The sequence below is a fragment of the Buteo buteo genome, chromosome 11, assembly GCF_964188355.1.
Source record: "Buteo buteo chromosome 11, bButBut1.hap1.1, whole genome shotgun sequence".
In the NCBI taxonomy this organism is placed as follows: Eukaryota; Metazoa; Chordata; class Aves; order Accipitriformes; family Accipitridae; genus Buteo; species Buteo buteo.
The window spans coordinates 35,747,189-35,764,856 of record NC_134181.1 but is presented as its reverse complement, the minus strand read 5'-3'; the positions used below and the strand labels follow the sequence as shown (position 1 = coordinate 35,764,856).

The window sequence follows — 17,668 nt, the reverse complement described above, 5'->3', positions numbered from 1 at the left end:
AGCACCATCATCATTTTACACCACCCATTTCAGCAGACCCCTGACTTTCAAGATGACCTAAAACACGGAAAGAACATGTAGCTATAATCCTGCTACAAAGGCTCAGGCCATATTTGCAGGGTTTCTTTAATCGATACACATCTGCTCCACATCCCCCTCTCCCCTGCGTCCTGCCTCCCCTGTGCCAGAAGGGCATTTGCGTGGCTGTGCAGTGAGCCAGATCAGGGAACCAGGGAATTAGTTTTCCTGGCAGCATAAATGCTAGCGCTGGCACAAGGGAGGTAATCGGGACAAGCAGCCAGGGCAGGAAAGGACCATCCCCTTCAGCAAAAACACGTACTTATGTCAGATTAAAGTGGTCACAGCCCCAGCTCCCTGCTCCCTCTCCCTATTTCTGCAAGCGTGGGAATTACCCAGCAGCGTGGCAGATCAAGTCATTTAGCTTTGCAAAAGGGTGTCTGTCTAAATACAGAGCTATTTTCGGAGCTTGTTTCTTCTCTCACCAGCTTCCTCTCCCTTAAAAAAAAAAAAAAAAAAAAAAAAAGATTTGAATAGAGGGATTTGGACCCCATCAGTCACCATGTTCCTGTACCCAGGTACGAAGCGAAGGACACAGTACTGTGCTGCAAGGGGCTGAGGACAGCAGCCCTGGGCTCCTAAATGGAAGGGTGCTAACATTTTCTCTGGCAAGGTAAACAAACCCCGAAGTACAAAGATTGAATGACTCCATGAAACAAAAGGGAAAATAAGGTCAAACTGAAAAAAGAAAAAACAAAAAGAAAATGAAACAAGAAGCAGCTGAGAGAAGAGAGCTGTGACAGATACAAACACACAGACCAAAAACCCCAACAGGCTGCTCGTTAGCTCTGAAGCCAAGCACATGGAAAAAGAGAAGAATTTACTTCTTCCTCGACTGGAATGTTTGCATAATTGTCACTTTCAATTTTACATAATTCCCTTTCCTACACGTTTGTTTCGTGTCTAGGCCACCATGCATGAAATAAATCCCTGTATCAGAGCACGGCCTGTCTGTGCAACACACGGTGCTAAGGAGATTGGGTTTCCCATTTATTCCTGTATTACATTCCAAGAAGGTGTGAACAATGCTTTATCAGACTTAAAATAATACCGACCAAACAGATATCCGCCCCAGCCAGAACGTGTTTGCCTAGGCAGGTTTTTCTAAAATCATAAAGCTAAGTGAGTAAGGTATTACTTAAGCACTAATTAAATACCATTTTCCCCCTTCCCTCCACAGGGCACACTGAACAGACAACAAGCACCACACCAACACGTAATGCAATCTGAAGTTTTAGGGTTGTTTCTTCCCCCACTCCCAATTAAAATTACATGCATTCACTTTGGGTATAGGTTTGATTTTCTTCACATTTAGTGCTGATACCCAGGTGTCCTATTAAAAAAGCTAAATTATAAGCCCAGATACTGAAATATCAACACTAATTAGGTCTTTTAGACACACATTTTTAGATGTTGTTTAGAAAATCTACATTAAGAAGAGTGGGGGCAAAGGATGAACTTTCAACATTAAAAGGAGTAGCACTAAGTAACTAAGCACTCAAATTGTCATTCTTCATTTAAAAACAGAGACAAAGCATTTCAATGACCATAGTCTAAAGAGAACACAACACTGTTTCTTTGTTCAGGCTAAACAAAATAGAAAACAGAAAGATTAAATGCTGTTAAACACAGGTGATATTTAAAGTTCATTCAGCTTTAAAGCTTGACAACATATTATCAGAAGAACTAGAAAGTCTAAAAAAAAAAATTAAAATTCTGTACATCACTGCAAAGGTTTTACCTTATAATTCAGCTGCAATCCAAATTCTGACCTTCTTGAAAGGTACCTGCAGCCCCCAGAAACAGACATTTGAATGTTTCTAGTTTGGCAGCTGCCTGGGAAGCGTAAGCAACGGGATGTCGATTCGCCAGTCAGAAAAACCTCCAGCCTATTTCTGTTCCTTTCAGCAGCATCAGGAATACGTTGCAAGACACCAGCATTTACTTTTTTCGAAAAGGCTTGATCGCCATGAAGACACAAAGCCAGCTGATTTTCTTTCCCCATGTTTTTTCCCTTCCAGCCCTGCTTCCAGACGCACACTGGATAAACTCCACTGCTGCAAGCTGCCACTCTCCCCTGAGCATCTCTCTATGGGGGGAAAGGGAGACCCCCACACTCACACCACTTTCTGCTCCCTGCCATCAGAATGGCCAGTCTTACACCATGATTAACCCCTTCCCAACCCCAAAATATATACAAGGGTACTCCAGGAAAATTGGTAAAATAAGCTACACTTTGTGGTTTGGTTTTTTTTTTTCTTCCCCCAGGTCTGTATTCTTATTGGCATGCTTTTTGTGTCTGGGTTTATGCTTTAGGCACAGACTCATTATTCCTACAGTGTTCAACAGAGACTGAGTAAAGAATCACATTTTGCTTACGTTCTGAACATCACAAAGGTAATACTACGAAAAACACCAGTAAGTTCATCCGCTAAACATTTATAAACAGGGAATGGGAATTTTAACACACACATGCACAAAAGGAGGGAGATGTAAAAGAACAAAAAGAATTCATCTATCACTTGAGACAAAAATCTAGACCCCTCCTCAGTACTTGCTCCTTTTTGCCCAGGCAAACGCACTGAAACAGTTAAAATTCACCTACTGGTAATTAGCAGAAGATCAGAATTACACAAAAATCAGGCCGAGAAATACCCCAAGCAAAGGCAAGCTTTATTTACTTGCAGGAAACACACCACCAGAAGCTGCCCATTTACCACCCCAATGCTGAAGCACGCTCCGCACCACGGCATCTCACCACGCTTCACAAGAAGCACCACGGCATCTCACCACGCTTCACAAGAAGCACCACGGCATCTCACCACGCTTCACAAGAAGCACCACGGCATCTCACCACGGCCCCCAGGCGCTGGCCCCACGGCCACCACTGTGGAGGACGGGCACACCGGGGGAGCAGCTGCCCACCCATCCCAAGGTGACACAGCCGGCGGGGACAGACGGATCTCTCTGGCTCCCGGCCCTATGGCAGCCCACCAGCAGCCTCCTGAGAGTTTTTGGTGCCTGTTTCCATTCAGCCCAGGTCTGGCATTTCCAGAAAACCAGACTCGGTTGAGGCTTGAGACGGGCACGTAAGCGTACCCATTTTGTTGTAGTAACTCCGCATTACTCGCTTGCTTCCCAACACCGCCATGCACAAACAGGTCGTCTTTCGGTCCTGCTGGTACAGTGCACAAACCTCTCATCTCCAAGCAACTGCAGTAAGGGGTGGCAGTAAAATCTGCCAACTGCTATGTAAATGTTAAATAGAAAGGACCCGTCTTTCTGGCAACACACATGAACCATTAAGTAAACCGAATAACTTGATTTTAGACGACCAGTACATTGTACTTAACCCAGATAAACATCAGCGGTTTACACCCTGTCCTTTTCAAAGTCTAATTAACATCCTCACAGGTCGTAGGGACCTTGCAAACAAAGTTACAGGGAACTATCATAAAACGTGCCCCAGTTTGAGCCACATACCTTTATGCCAAAACTACACTGAAGACACGCAACCAGACATGGTGTATGAGCGCAGACCACAAACACGTCAGGAAACAGCTATTTAGTAACAGTCACAGCTAGCTGACCTTCGGGCAGAAACTCAGTAACCCGATGATGATGACATTCCTGGCCCCTGGACCGTCTGCAGCATTTATTTTGGCAGTGGTATAGAAAATCCACTGATATATATTTTGACCAGGAAGCACTGATCAGGAAACCAGCAAAGACCTCGCTCCTGTCCCACAGGGAGCCTGGAACACCCTCCCCTGGAAACCCACACGCTCCCGCTTCATCCGAGCAACACAACAGGTTTCAATAACCAAGAGAAATCATTTTCAGACCTTAAAATCCAGTAGCACGGCTTGCCTTGAAGTTGCAGCACAAGAGCAATACGTGCCTAGAGACCGGGAACTTCATACGCCCAGCGATGACAACCCTGAGCTCCTCCTGGGTGGAGGAAAACCAGGCAATTCGCTCAGAGACGGCACTACCCATCGATGTGTTTCTCAGGACACAACACGGCTGAAGCTAAGAAACCAGAGATGTTCCATCTAGAAACAGTTTGTGTAAACTGCTTGTTTGTTTTTTTTTTTTAAAAAAAGACCAACTTCAGAAATAATTCTTGGGAACCTATTAAGAGAACCAACTACATATAGTTGTTTATCTGAGGTATCACCTGGGAGTTTACACTAGTTTACACAGGCCCCCCTTACAGCAGTTCATAACCTCTGTTTTGGAAGTGGCACGTCCTATACCTGCCAAATCACAAGCTCATTTTCTGAGGCAATCGGGTTTGATGTTAACACAAGGCTCTAGACAACCTCCTATCCGATAGCTGCTAAAAAGATCATCTTTCCTTGCAAAAAGCCTACAACTTGTACAGATTACTTTGTAACGAGCATGGGAACCTTTTTCCCATAGAGCCCTGCAAGCATTTTCGCCCAGATGCAGATAAAATTTTCATTTCTAAGTCACATACCCTATGTGCCTTAGTGTCATCCAATGATGTGGAAGAGAAGTCATGAGCTGTATGAAATCAAGTTACAGACCATGTGCAGCCCAGAGGCTCTCATTTCGGTTTCATTAACCCTCTTCCCGATACAAACAGCATCAGAAACGCCAGCGCCTGTATCGAAGTCGTCTCAAAATGGTTCTCTCTACACATCGACCCCGCAGATGCAGCCATCTCCATAGCAATGGGAAGGATCTGAGAAAGTAGCTCAACTCCAAACTCCCACCTAGTACCTGCAGGGACAGCCTCCAAACAAAAAAAAAAACCCACTCGCTCCCCTCACCGCCAAACACACGCTGGGGCTGGGAGGGGGGGAGCTGCCCGGAGAGCGTTAATAGAGCTTGAATAGGGTTATCAGTTTGTTTGATGTAATCAACAACATTACCATGTGCACATTATAATGAACGTACAGACATCTGCAGAGTTTGATGGATGAGCTGATAGCAGGCGAGTTATAGAATCCATCTGGTTGGAAAACCATTGTCATTTCAGCTAAAAATCACATTAGCGAACTCATATCACAACTTGGTATTATTTAGCTTCAAACTAGAATACCAGAGTAAATGGTATACTTTTTTTCTGAAGAAAGCTTGCAAAATATTCAGTAACTTGACACTAATAGCAGTATGGGGGGATTTTTTTTTCTTCTTTTTAAATGCACCGAGTGCTTTAGTTAAGTCTGAGAAAAAATGAAGGAGGTTTTTGCCTATCTTGCAGCAAAACCTCTCTTGAGATATGGGTCTGCTCTGCATCAGGAGAGTCTCCTAGTAAATGCGTGAATGAGTGCTTCTATGAGAAGCAAGATTATAAATCCAGAGCATCCGTAAGGACTGATGAAGCCTAGGAGAACTTAAGAAGCCCTAAGTCAAGGCCTGTATTTTCACTCTAAGAGGAGGTAGAGAACTAAAGCTTGGGAAAATCTCACACTAAATCTACACTTGCAGCAGTACCCAGAGCACAGCATGCTCAGCAGGACACTGCACCGGTCAGTACATCCCACGTGAAAGACGCTTACACACCACACGTGAACCTGAGCTGGGGCAGAGGCCAAACATTTCACTCGCGTTTCACACAGGAAGATTTCAATTTTGGCTGCAAGCTACCAAAGCGACAAACGAGGCCAGAAGACACCCGTGCACGTACTTGCTCCCCACGACAACACCCAGCAGGCAGCCACGAGCGGCGTTGCAGCGCGCTGCGCTCGCACCCGCGCAAAACCCGTCCCTGGGAGCATTCCGCCACGGACAAGCGCATCCCCACCCCGTAACACCGCAAAACAGGGAATACTGCCGCGGCTCCTAAAGCACGAGCAGCTCTTTCACCCAAGGCTCTCCCATCACCTCCTGGTCTTCATCCATCACAGCACGTCCCATCACAGCACGTATTTCAAGTTACACGTACCAGGGTTGAAAGACCGTTCCCTCAAGTCAGAGGGGTGACCTGAGTTTCCCTACGCAGCAAATCCAGCCTCCCATGGGGTACCCAGGCAATGGCACCAGCAGCTGAGGTGACACAGGCAGCGACGGAAGGACTTGCCCGGAGCTCAGAGAGGAAACTTGTGGCGGAGTCAGAAAGAAAACCCCGTTATCTCGACTTCCGGACCCCCCTGCTAACCGCCAGACCACAAAACACTTTTATTGTAGGATAACATTACAACAAATAGCCATTTTCTGTGAGCAGAAAACCCACTTTGCAGTTTTACTTTTAAAAATCCATTTTTACTCCAACTCCGTAGGATTGCAAGCCAGCCTTGTGATGCAGCATAAACAATTTTTCCTTCCTTTGCATGCCCCAGTTTTATTAAGTAATCCCCATAAAAGCAATTACTGAGCTTTGGATTGAAAAATAACTAGGGAAAAAAAAAAAAAAAAAGAAGAGACACAGCAAATTCTGTGTATCTTCATTTGCATACAGATCCCCTCCCTCCCCCCTTCTAAGGTTTCTGCCATGAGGTCTTTTATGTCTCTTTCAATAATCATATAATTATATGATTCCTAAAGTACACGCTGGCAACACTTCAGGGGATTTTAGTCATTACAGGTGACAAGACTTTTCTCTCATGTCTAATGCTCGCTAGGATTTCCTTCCACTTCATTCACAGATAAGATGAAGAACCGAGTGACACCCAAAACCCTCTCCCAGACAGATTTGGGGGGAAACAGCCCTCTTTCTTCTCCATTGTGGATACACAGAAGTGGGCAGAACTGAACTGCAATGAACTTCAACTGGAATGAAGCATTTTTTCAATTAAGTGGCCCATCATTTTTCCCAGGCACCACGTCCAACTATTTTAATGGCTTTCACATTTTTTTCTTTAATTTTACAATCTGAAAGAAACGCCAAGGTTCCATCAAGGACCAAAACCGCCGTAATTCCATTTCTTCCAATGGTTGCAAGTTATTAACAAGCTGTCAAAACACCATAATTATTTTATATCAAGTTTGACTGATTCCATAAACATCTCTTAGCTGCACACTATCTTGAGTCTCGCTCCCCGAGTACAAGTATGTGCTCGGGCTAAGTGGAATAAAGAAGCTCCACGTCCTCTTTGACAGCAGTGCAAGAGACATTTATGAGCCACCAAAAAAATCAACGGCAATAACACTTTTATTAGCTGCTGCGCTTGATGTCATTGTAAGGTTTGAGACACTTCTTCCCTTAAAATTCTTCGGGGTTTTAACTCGTCTGTACAAATTAGAGCTACCAGGAAAGAAACTGCAGCCTCGCTAACCAACAGGAGGGGTTAAAGAAACGAGCCTGGTGCCCGTCAGCATGCCACAGCCCGCCGAATAGCCAGAAGCCCTAAATTATCATTTGTTTCCCAACTTGGGCTGCACGCTTCCTCCTAACCTAAGCATCTCCTCACTAAGTACAGGCTAGATCACGGATATGGTAGCATCAGAGTAAATCAATCTATATTTGAAATTGGAAAAAAACCCCAAACAATTACAGTCATATTTTTACAAAGCTAAAAAGCACAACTGTTGGAGAGGGAGATAATGCGATGACATCCAAGCACAAACACTACAAACTTCACGTTCAGACTACAGGCACAAGTGCACTATATATATATATATTTATTTTCTGAATGCCTCTCTATCACAACCTGTTCAGAAGAAAGCAAGGCAGGCTTTGGACAGAGGAGAGGAGCCCAAGCGCAGCTCCCTTGCCCTGCCGACAGTGCCCGGCAGTCCCCAAAATAGAACATTTGCCTTCAAATTGCCATGTTTGTGTGGCACAACTATAGATAGCCAGTACAAGATTAAAAAAGCTTTGCTCTGAGCACAAAGGGAGAGACAGGAATGGTGCCATAAGCCCATGTTTTGCAGCCAGTAGCACAGGGAAATCATTTTGATCCCTTCAATCCCCTTATCCATGCCAACCACTGACCTTGCAGATGCAACTTTTGTTCAAGTTTAGTCCCTTTTTGGCTTGAAGCAAGACAGAGCTACAAAGGCAACTCTCTCCATTCATCTTGGATCATGCAAGCGCTATGTACATAGCTGCCCCTGCGCTCCTCTTCGCCAGGCGTTTCTGAACTTTGGATCCAGCCACTTCGTACAAAATAATTAAGCTACCAAAATCGACATGCACCTCTTCACCTGTCATTAGGGCTCAGCACATCTGCTGGCCTGGCTGGGCACAGGGCGGGAGAGCCCTGCGGCCGCGGTTCGTCCCTGCCCAGCTTTCACAATTGCTTGCACCAGAGGAACTGGACCGACAACTAAATGCAGGTTGCAGGTCGTGTTTTGCCCAGGCAGCTCGGAAGCCGTTTAACCCTCTCCTCCATTTTAAACATTTTGGATTAATAACATAGAGACTGATTCCCCTTTCAGCATTTGAACAGTATTCTTAACAGTTCATTAGTTTTGGAAAAGAGACTATTTTTCAAGGAGAAGGAACAGGGCTGGTAAAATAGTGCTCCGACTCTCTTCTCTATGCGAGGAGCACGGCTGGAGCAGTCACAGCCCCCGTTGTGCTGAACACAGCAGAGCCAGAAGATATTTAAACAGCAAGAGCCACTTCACCTACATAAAACTCTTTTATACCTTTACCATGATAAACTGGAGGCATTAAAGTGCAGTGAATTGGAAATTGTTCTCACTTACAGCTGGATGTTCACATACAACTGATACCAAGATGCACGCCCTCCGTACTGTATTTCATATCTTTATTTTTAAAAAATATTGCATCAAGCAGGACACAGCGTTTCAGTTCTGCTGATACTGTTCACTCTCAAGCGCTTGCTGCGGCACCACAGACAAACTACACTATGTTCCCCACAACCTGCATCACCAGGACAAAGACCAGAAGCTAAAGAAGCTGAAGCAATAAGCACATTTCAGTAGCACTCTCCCCAGCCAAGGCGCACACAGATTTAGGATCTATACGCGTACAAAGCCCACCAGGTCCAGTTAAGCCTGATGCAGGAGGAGCAGCCTGCAATGGCTGTGCCTGGAGAATTCAGCACCTCACACCAAGAAACAGAGAGCAGAACAGGATACCAAAAGGAAAAAAAAAAAAACAACCACCCCAAAACTTTTATATCAGTGTAACTGTCTCCAGCCCAGGTAATGTATCTCTGTACCTATATGAGTTTTTAAAGAGGTACAGTTGGGCGATACATCAGCCCTTCTACAGAGCAAGCAGGAACCCATCAAAGAAACAAAGTGAAATACGCCAGGCTGGTCCTTCCTGGCTCCCTTGTTCACTGTTATTTTCCCAGAAAGTTACATTGTGATAGTCACTCTCATTCTGTGAAATAATTGAGAAAAACAATAAAAAGTGCATCTTATTAGCACACTGAGAGAATAGTAAAGTATTCAGTTCTTACTAGACAAGAAATCGAATGCACTACTGGGAGTAAACATTAATTTGGATCCAATACCATCTATTACTTGGGTGAAGTGGAACACTAATTTTATTATAAGCCTTTTATAAAGAAAACCAAACTTATCTGAGCAATACAGAGTACCTTATATTTCTTAAATATGATATATTCCATTTTTTTAATCAATTATAATTTATCTTCTTAATTTCTCTGTGGTGGTTGGTCCACTTGACATTTCAGCAAGCTTCATCTCATGTTTTACCCCAGGTCGCAGACCACCGAAGAAAGGCTGAGCAGTTATGCTACAAGAAATGATTTTGGAAAAATTGGTAAGATATTAAGAGGTCTTTCAAAAAACCTAGACAGACAGGGTCAAGTGCAGTTTGAGCTAAAAATGAGACCTCAGGCAGGGATGAGGGTGACCCCTGAGCTGGGTTGGGATTTTCACAAGCCCTTCCCTTTCTCCGATGCCATTGCAGCCACGTTATGTGCACTAATGGTGCCCCGACGCAGGCTGCAGGCATCGCCCCGGTCGGGGGCTGTACTCGCCGCGCACCCGGTCACTCCTGTTGCGCAGCTCGCTCTCCCGTGTGCAATACGCCCGTTGATCCCAGCAGGTTTTTACCGATGAGGTAGAGAACTCCAGCTCCAACAAAAGAGCTGGATCCTTCCTCACCACTGCTGGCCTTTGCAGGGAACCTAGCTCTCGGTTCCTGGCCCGACCGAGCAGATATGTCAGGCTTTCCAGAGCTCACCCCTCTGTTTTAGGTCTGCATTAGCCACCTCTTACACCTTAACAACAACAAAAATACCTTAAGTACCCACTTTGGACAAGATGCAAAAAATCAACAGCTAGGAGAACAAATCAATGGAGACTAACAAGTCTTTGGGAAAACCAAAAGGCGTTTAGAGCCTTTAGAGCACCATCCAGAAAATCATTAGCTTTCCTGAGGTTAAAAGCACTTTTTTAAAGGAATAACCGGCCATCAGAAACACTGACTTGACACACCATCACTTGACAATTAAGTAGAAGGGAAAAACATTTAAATATCTAGAAACTTGTTTTAAAACATTGGACCAGCTATGGAAAAAACTAAGCTGCAAAGTACATATAGAGAGATATGATGATAAATGAGAAGTTACATAGCTAGGTCAGTGGAACTAGCACAAAACCTTCGGAACAGGAAGCTGCAGTTAAATGCACTGGTTTTCTTATCAATGAGAGATCAGAGCAACAGTAACAGCACAGTGTACAACACACATGTGAAAACAGCCTTATCAAGATAACAGCTGAAGAACTTATGGATTCTGTCCAGAAGTCTACTATCACCATTAGGCTTTCTAAACTCTGCTACGCTCAGGCGCAAACAGCAGAGAAGGAACCGCGATTTAGCACTACCAGACCTCTGGATACAAACAAAATTAAGAGTGGGTAAAGCGTTAATCTCCTTAGGGTCTGCAACCAGATGCAGCTGGGCCCTAACTCGGCTTGTAAGGGCAGCATCGCCACTTCACCATGACGAGCACGAAGTCAAGCTCTGCCTCTTTTCAGCTCGGGGATCTACTTCTGCACAACGCGTCGCTCCACGCACATTTGCGAGTGGATTCTCCAGGAGATTCTATAAATAGGTTAAGTATTCCTAAAAAACCCATTCGTGCACACACCAGGAAAGTTAAAATTTCCATGCAGCGTTCCAAAGCTTTGCTGGAATCTGTAAAAATGATAAACAACAGCCAAAAAGAAAACACAACCCCTTGTCTTTCCAACTACTTTGGGAGAACAATTGCTCTCAAAGATCGCATTCATTAACATTCTGATGAAGTTCCCTTTTAGCGCTGTTTTTCATACTTGAAAGGAACAGCTATGATCAGAGAGAGCCCTCAACTAGCGACTCACTCATTTAGATTCTCTCGCTCTGATTCACCAATCACCTTCAAGAATAATTAGCAGCTTCGTCTGAACGTAATGAATATACACACATGCTCACATACATACCATTCATTTCGGAAGGCGGCGAGAAATCCCCCGTTTCTCAGCCCGCCAGCTCTTCTGACCCCCGGCACGGGAACCATCTCCTGGGCAGCACCATCACCTGATGGTTTTCCAGCAGCTGCCCATCTCGCTGACCGCCCCAAGCCAGCAGGTCAGGGCAAACTAAGTTTTCAGGTTGTAAACTCCAAAGTTGTGTTCAGTGACTGGGTATTAAAAAAAAAAAAAAAAAAAAAAAGAGAGAGAGAAAAAAAAAACAAAACCTAAACACCACTACTCACACAGCAGCTGCATCTAACCTGAGTTGGAGCCGGATTTGTACAGGAAGATTCAGGGGAAGGAACGGAAAGGGGAAGTTTTCACTTCTTATGCACAGAAAGAGGTTTCTGCTGGTTTGTCTGTGGGCTTTCTCTTCTTCTTTTTTCCTTAATTTAAAATATATATATATAATCAACTCTGTCTGTGTATGAAAGATGGTAGGATAGAGGATCCATAAGTTAAGTCACAAGTATCACTGAAACAAGATGCAGTATTTTCAAATGACAACTGCCAGAGGAAACATTATCACATGAGTTAAATCAAAATCCAGAATGCTTAAAATTCACACCAAAGAGCCAAAGGAGACTTCATAAAGCCATCCCTCAGTATCAACCCTAACTGCTCACTCCCCCAGGTCAACACAAAGGAAGAATATATATATATATATATTTATTCTGTAAAGCACCCTTTATTTACAGGAACACCAGTGGTGAGAATGTTCTTCAGTGGGGAAGGGGAATTCACAATATTTGGAGATAAAAAGAAAAACAAACAAAAAACCACCGCACCTCTCCCAAATGCTTCTACCATTAAGTTCTGCCTAACCACTGAGAAATTTAATTTCCAAGGGGAAGCCCAAAGCTTAGCTAGCCTATAAAATGTAAATCACAGATCACTGTAACATCAAGTGACAAACAAACCTAGAAGAAGAACACAAGAAAGGATCACAATGAACTACCAAATATGCAACAAAAGCTCCTTTTAGGATTAGAAGTGTCATAAAACAGACTTTCTTAGTTCAGCACTGTCCCTAGGCCGCGTACTCACTTTTATTCTTTCTCCCCCCTCGTGAGCATAGAAGGTTTCAATTCTTACTTATTTTCAAAATATGATCACAGCAGATTTTAAGCACCCTGAAAAAACAAATACTCACCGAAATACCAATCTCCTCCAAAGCAGAAGAAAACCACCTGTGGCAGTCAAGTTCACTAGAGAACACAGCTCCACACCACGCAAAATGACCTTGCCATTTCAGTCATTTACAGGGGCATACATTGCTTTCAAGTAGTTTTACCTTAATAATCCCCTTCCCTTGGTGCTGCGTCAAATCTGCCAGACATCACCCATGGTCAAAGGCAGCGCTGCATGGAAAAATCCACACAACATGAAGTATTTTCTCCTTTTTAGCGTTACCGGGATTTTCGAAATGCACACGATCATTAGGGCTCTCCGAGAACCTCAAATACAACAGACCTCCTAGTTCAGCACCTGAGAGAAACAGAAGAGTTCTGCTTGCACTATTCCCTCCCAGGTGCCAACTACCATCCGAGATGCTGAGGTGCACGTGTTCTCTTGCATGCTGGTAAATACAGTAGAAATCAATTAATTTCAGGTGGTACCGAAGTCTTTCGCAAGAGTTTGCAAGGGGACAGTTTTGTAAAGACATACTTTTTTTTTTTTTTTTTTTAAAGAAAAAAAGAGAAGTGCTTCCACAGACAGATGCGCTTTGGGGTGGCAGAAGTTTAAGGTCACCTTCTGTCCTCGTGCGCACTATTATCAAGGTTATGGTTTGGTTGATTTGATAACAAGGCTTATCCCATTTGAAAAGCCCGGAGTTTTCCCTGTCAGCCCTGGAGGGACTGCACTATCATTTGAATTCTATTTCCTGATAATGTGCTCATCATGGTAGAAAATTTCTGCAGGAAGATGAATTTTACTTTCTTCACTGACAGCTCAGTAGAGACTCAGGGGTTTAATTGGACCTATCTGCTGATGCATATTTGACTAAGAGCATGCCCAAGAAAAAAAAAAAAAAAAAAGAAGATACAGACAGGTCTACGGTTTGTTTTAGAGGCACGTGAAAGCGGATCGCTCGCTCATTATCAGTTCTGCATAGACAAAACAGTTGGCTTTCCTCTTAGGACAACACCCCACAAATGATACCGCAAGAGGCCAAAGAATACCCATCGCCGAGCTAACACAAATCATACACACTATCTACACACCTAGTGCTGCTCAGGGACCACGGGCTAAACGTCCCTCCTGAGCAGAAGCCCAGGCTCCCCAAGCAAAGGTTTCATCGCCCTGACGCCAGGGTAGACGGCCAAGGCCACCGCTGACACCTCCGCGGGAGCACAGGGACCATCTCTGGGACCTCGAGAAGTTGGTTCCACGAGCAAAAAAACCTCCTGACGATGCCACCAGAGCCCCGAGGCCTGCGTGGCCGGAGGGGTGGGCCGGGGAGAAGCGAAGCCCACACACAAAATGGGATCTCAAAGCCTGAGCCAAAGATGTTAAGAGATCCCGGGGCAAATCTGAGATTATTCATTAGCCTGCCCGCGCGCAACCCTTCGTCACTGCAACGCAGGTTAAGAGATACACGAGTGACAGGAAATCTGAAGTAGGGAGAGCACCCAAAACTTTGCCTACGGTTTTACCACGGCGTGTCAAAGAAAGCGGGCAAGGCACCAGGATTGCTCATATTTACTGCGAATTCAAGTTGTTGTGCCCGTCGAGTGACTTGTTCGGTGCTTTCTCTGGACAACTCACTTCTTCCCCTCGCATACAAACAAAACAAAAATCAAAAGCCAAAGTCTTAGTTTGTCAGTGCCCCTCTGAAAATATTAAATTTCCTGCTCTGCTTAACTTAGCTCAGACAAGGCAGGCAGTATTTGCTCAGCAAATATTGTTTGTAATAAGTTAGACAAGCAATATTTTTTGCCAGCCTATTAACACCAGAAAAATATGTACAGTCAACAAGAGATGAAGAATTTGTTCAATTACTTCAAAAATGGGAATTACAACCAAGGGATTATTATCCATTTAAACATCTCTTTTCCACAAAATGTCAAACACTAGCCATTTGCTAACAATCTCCGGAGACAGATAAAGTAACATTTTGGCAATGCAAACACAAACTCCTCGGGGCGGGGGGGGGTGGAGGAAGAAGGGAGGGCGGGCGGGAGGGGGAAGCTCCACCATTCACAACAATACCGGACCATCCCAACACATATTTTGCAGCCCTCCGCCATCCAATTAAAACCCCAAACAAACATTTGACTTGCCCTAAGTGATAGTTAACACCAGCCGGAGCCGGAGGGAGAAGGGGGGCTGGGGAAGGGGACGGGGGGGGGGGGTTGTGCAGCAAGTTGCCAGCGGGGCTGCGAGCACCCGGGCTGGCTCGCCACCCTCCTGACCGCAGCCCCGAGATCCCTCCGGGCTGACAACCGGGATTAACGCACATTAATTGCTATTTGCAAAATTCAGCAGCCTGAAAGCGCCGCGCTTCCTTTTTCAATTTTTTTTTTTTTTTCCCCCAATTTTTTTTTTTTTCCCTTTTCCTCCCACCCCCTTCCCTTTCCCCCAACCCAGCCCCCCCCCCCCGGCTCCCCAGGAGGGAAGAGCCCCCCCCTCTTACCTCCAGGGCTTCCAGGGTGTTGAAGCTGGCTATGGCGAAGCCATCGATCAGGTCCTCTTCCTGGGAGCTGGACTCGCGGCGGCGGCGGCGCGGGGGCCGGGCGGTGCGGGCGGCGGGCGGCGGGCCCCGCGGGGCGGTGCAGTTCTGGCCGCCGTTCTCCTTGCCGGGGCTCGGTTCCTTCTCGGAGCCCGAGGAAGGGCTCTGGTTCCGCGGGTCGCGGGCGGCCGCCTCCCGCCGCCGCACGCGGTCCCGCTGCGACCTCGACCTCCGGCTCTGCCGGATTTTCCCATCCATCGCCGAAGAAGAAGAAGAAGCAAATTTTACAAAAAAAAATAATAAAAATTAAAAATAATAATAATAATAATAATTAAAAATAAAAAAAAAAAAGGAGAAGGCCGGGCGCGGGGGGGGGTGGGGGCGGGGGGGGGCGCGGGGGGGAGAGAAAAGTCGCCCCCCTCCAACTCACCGCTTCCCCTCTCCAAACCCCGGAGCCCCTTCAAAAATAATAACAATAATAATAATAATTTAAAAAAAAAAATCAACAACAACAACAAAAAAAATCCTGCTGTTCAGACCCTCGGATCCAGGGCGATGATAATCCACAGAGCAAGGCTGGGTGGCGGTGGCGGTGGGGCGAGCGGCACACACACACAAAAAATATTAAATCCACGGAATGACCTTGACAAATTTCCACCCCCCGCCCCCCCCCACCCCCCCAAAAAAGCAGAGACGGGAAGAGGAGGGGAGGAAAAAAAAAAAAAAAAAAAGAGGGGGGGGTAAATATCTGGATCAGGACGAGGACACCTCGGATTCACTCGGCGCGGAAGAGAGAGGCAGATCCAGGAGGCTCGACCCAGCTCGGGATAATCCAGGCGCGGCGCCCCCTCCCCGGGGGCAGCGCCGCTCCGGGGCCCCGCTCCGGCCGCCGCGCACCGCGGCGGGGGGGCCGCCGCCGCCGCCGCGCTCGCCGCCCAACTTTCTTGCCGCGGAGCGAGCGAGACAATCCCTGGGCAGCCCCCGCCGCCGCCCGCCGCCGCCGCCCGCCGCCGCCGCCGCCGCCGACCCCTCCTCGCCGGGCGCCGCCGGCGGCTCGCAGCCCCCCGCCGGCGCGGCGCGGCGCCCCCGCCGCCGCCGCCGCCCGCTGCCGGATGGCGCTCGCCCGCCCCAGCCCCAGCCCGGCCGCCCGCGGCGCGGCGCAGCCCCGGCCCCCAGAAGCGGCTCAGTCGGCGCTGCCCGGATGCCGCCCCATTCTCCCCGAGCTGGGACGCGGCGCTAGCACCGCCCGGCCGGCCGCGCATGAGCAGGGCTGCCAGCTGCGCGTCATTCCCCGGCGCAGGCCCGGCCGTGCCCCCGGCCCCCCCCCCTTCCTCCTCCCTCCTCCTCCTTCCCGCCCCGCCGCCGCCGAGCGACCGCCCGCCCGCCCGCCTTCCCCCCCCGAGCCCTCAGCGGGGGCGGGAGGGGGCGCCGCGGCCCGCCCTCGCCCCCGCCGCCGCGAAAAGTTTCCCCCCTCCCCGCCCCGGCCCGGCTCCCTCACGTCCTCCCCGCCGCGGCCCGGCTGTCGCCTCACGGGGCCGGTGGAGCCCCCGGGAAAGGGAGAGGGGGCTGGCCGGGGTCGAGTGGAGGGGACGGGGGCGAGGTGGGAGCGAGCAGTGCGGGAGGGGTCGGGGGTTAAACGAGGGAGCGGGGGACGAGGGGTGAGCTGAGGGGACGGGTCGGGGGTCAAGGGATGAGCCAGGGACAAGGAAGGAGCTGAGGGACGGGGGACAGGCCGGGGGGCGAGGACAACCCGAGGGGCGCCGGAGGAGCCGAGGGACACGGGAGGAGCTGAGGGGTGAGCCGTGGAACAACCTGGGCGTCAAGGAGGGGACGAGCTGGTGGTGCGGGAGGGCGCGCGGGCAGCGGAGCTGGGCAGCGGGACGCGGAGCAGCACAAGGGGGCCGAGGGCGAAGGCCAGGGTCGTGGAGACGGAGGCAGGAGACCCTTCCCGTTCGTCACCCCCTGCGCCCCGTCTGTCCATCTCGCGGAGGTTTCATTCGGGCTCTGCTGCGGTGGCCTTCTTGTTTCCCTGCTGTTTCGGGCCCTCCACTCCCTCCAGGATCGCCGAGGTTTGGTCCCCGGGCGCTTCCCTGGAAAGGGGACCGGCTCGGTGGCCGACTGAGGAGCCGTGCAGTGCCCAGCCCCAGGGATGGCGCTGAGGGAGGCGCGCCTGGATCAGGCCCCCCGGCGCAGAGCGCTGGCTGTCCCACCTATCGCAATGGTAGCAAGACCTAATCCTTCTGTTATCGTCTTTTATTGCACGCGGTCAGATATTGCTGCACGTTACCGTCGCTCCCGGGTACTCCCTTCCTTGTGTGTGGCTGGCTTTGCTCCATTTCACTGACTTGGCTTCGTTCCTTACGTCTTCAGCTGCTTTCGCCTTCCCCGGGGGGTTGCCTCCAGTTCCGGACATGAGAGGAGTTAGAAGGATGTTGTGAAACGGAACCTAAAGAGAAGTCCACCGAGCTTCATAAACAAGCAGGGGAAAAAAATCCGTGAAGGAGATTCAGTGTAAGCGGGAGCTGTGGAATTAAGGAAAGC

General features: G+C 48.1%; 1 protein-coding gene across 12 annotated transcripts in view; it reads right to left on the bottom strand.

Moving 5' to 3' along the window:
• The window catches only part of FBRSL1 (fibrosin like 1), a 558,388-nt gene extending 542,039 nt beyond the window's left edge, over positions 1-16,349 (bottom strand). For 9 of the 12 annotated variants that reach the window (XM_075041518.1, XM_075041524.1, XM_075041519.1 and 6 more), the window contains exon 1: positions 15,092-16,349. In XM_075041518.1, coding sequence (XP_074897619.1) covers positions 15,092-15,385 — 294 coding nt within the window. In that variant the 5' untranslated portion in view covers positions 15,386-16,349. The remainder of the gene's footprint in view (positions 1-15,091) is intronic. The other 3 variants (XM_075041521.1, XM_075041528.1, XM_075041530.1) reach the window with 1 other exon arrangement.
• Between the last annotated feature and the right edge of the window lie 1,319 nt (positions 16,350-17,668).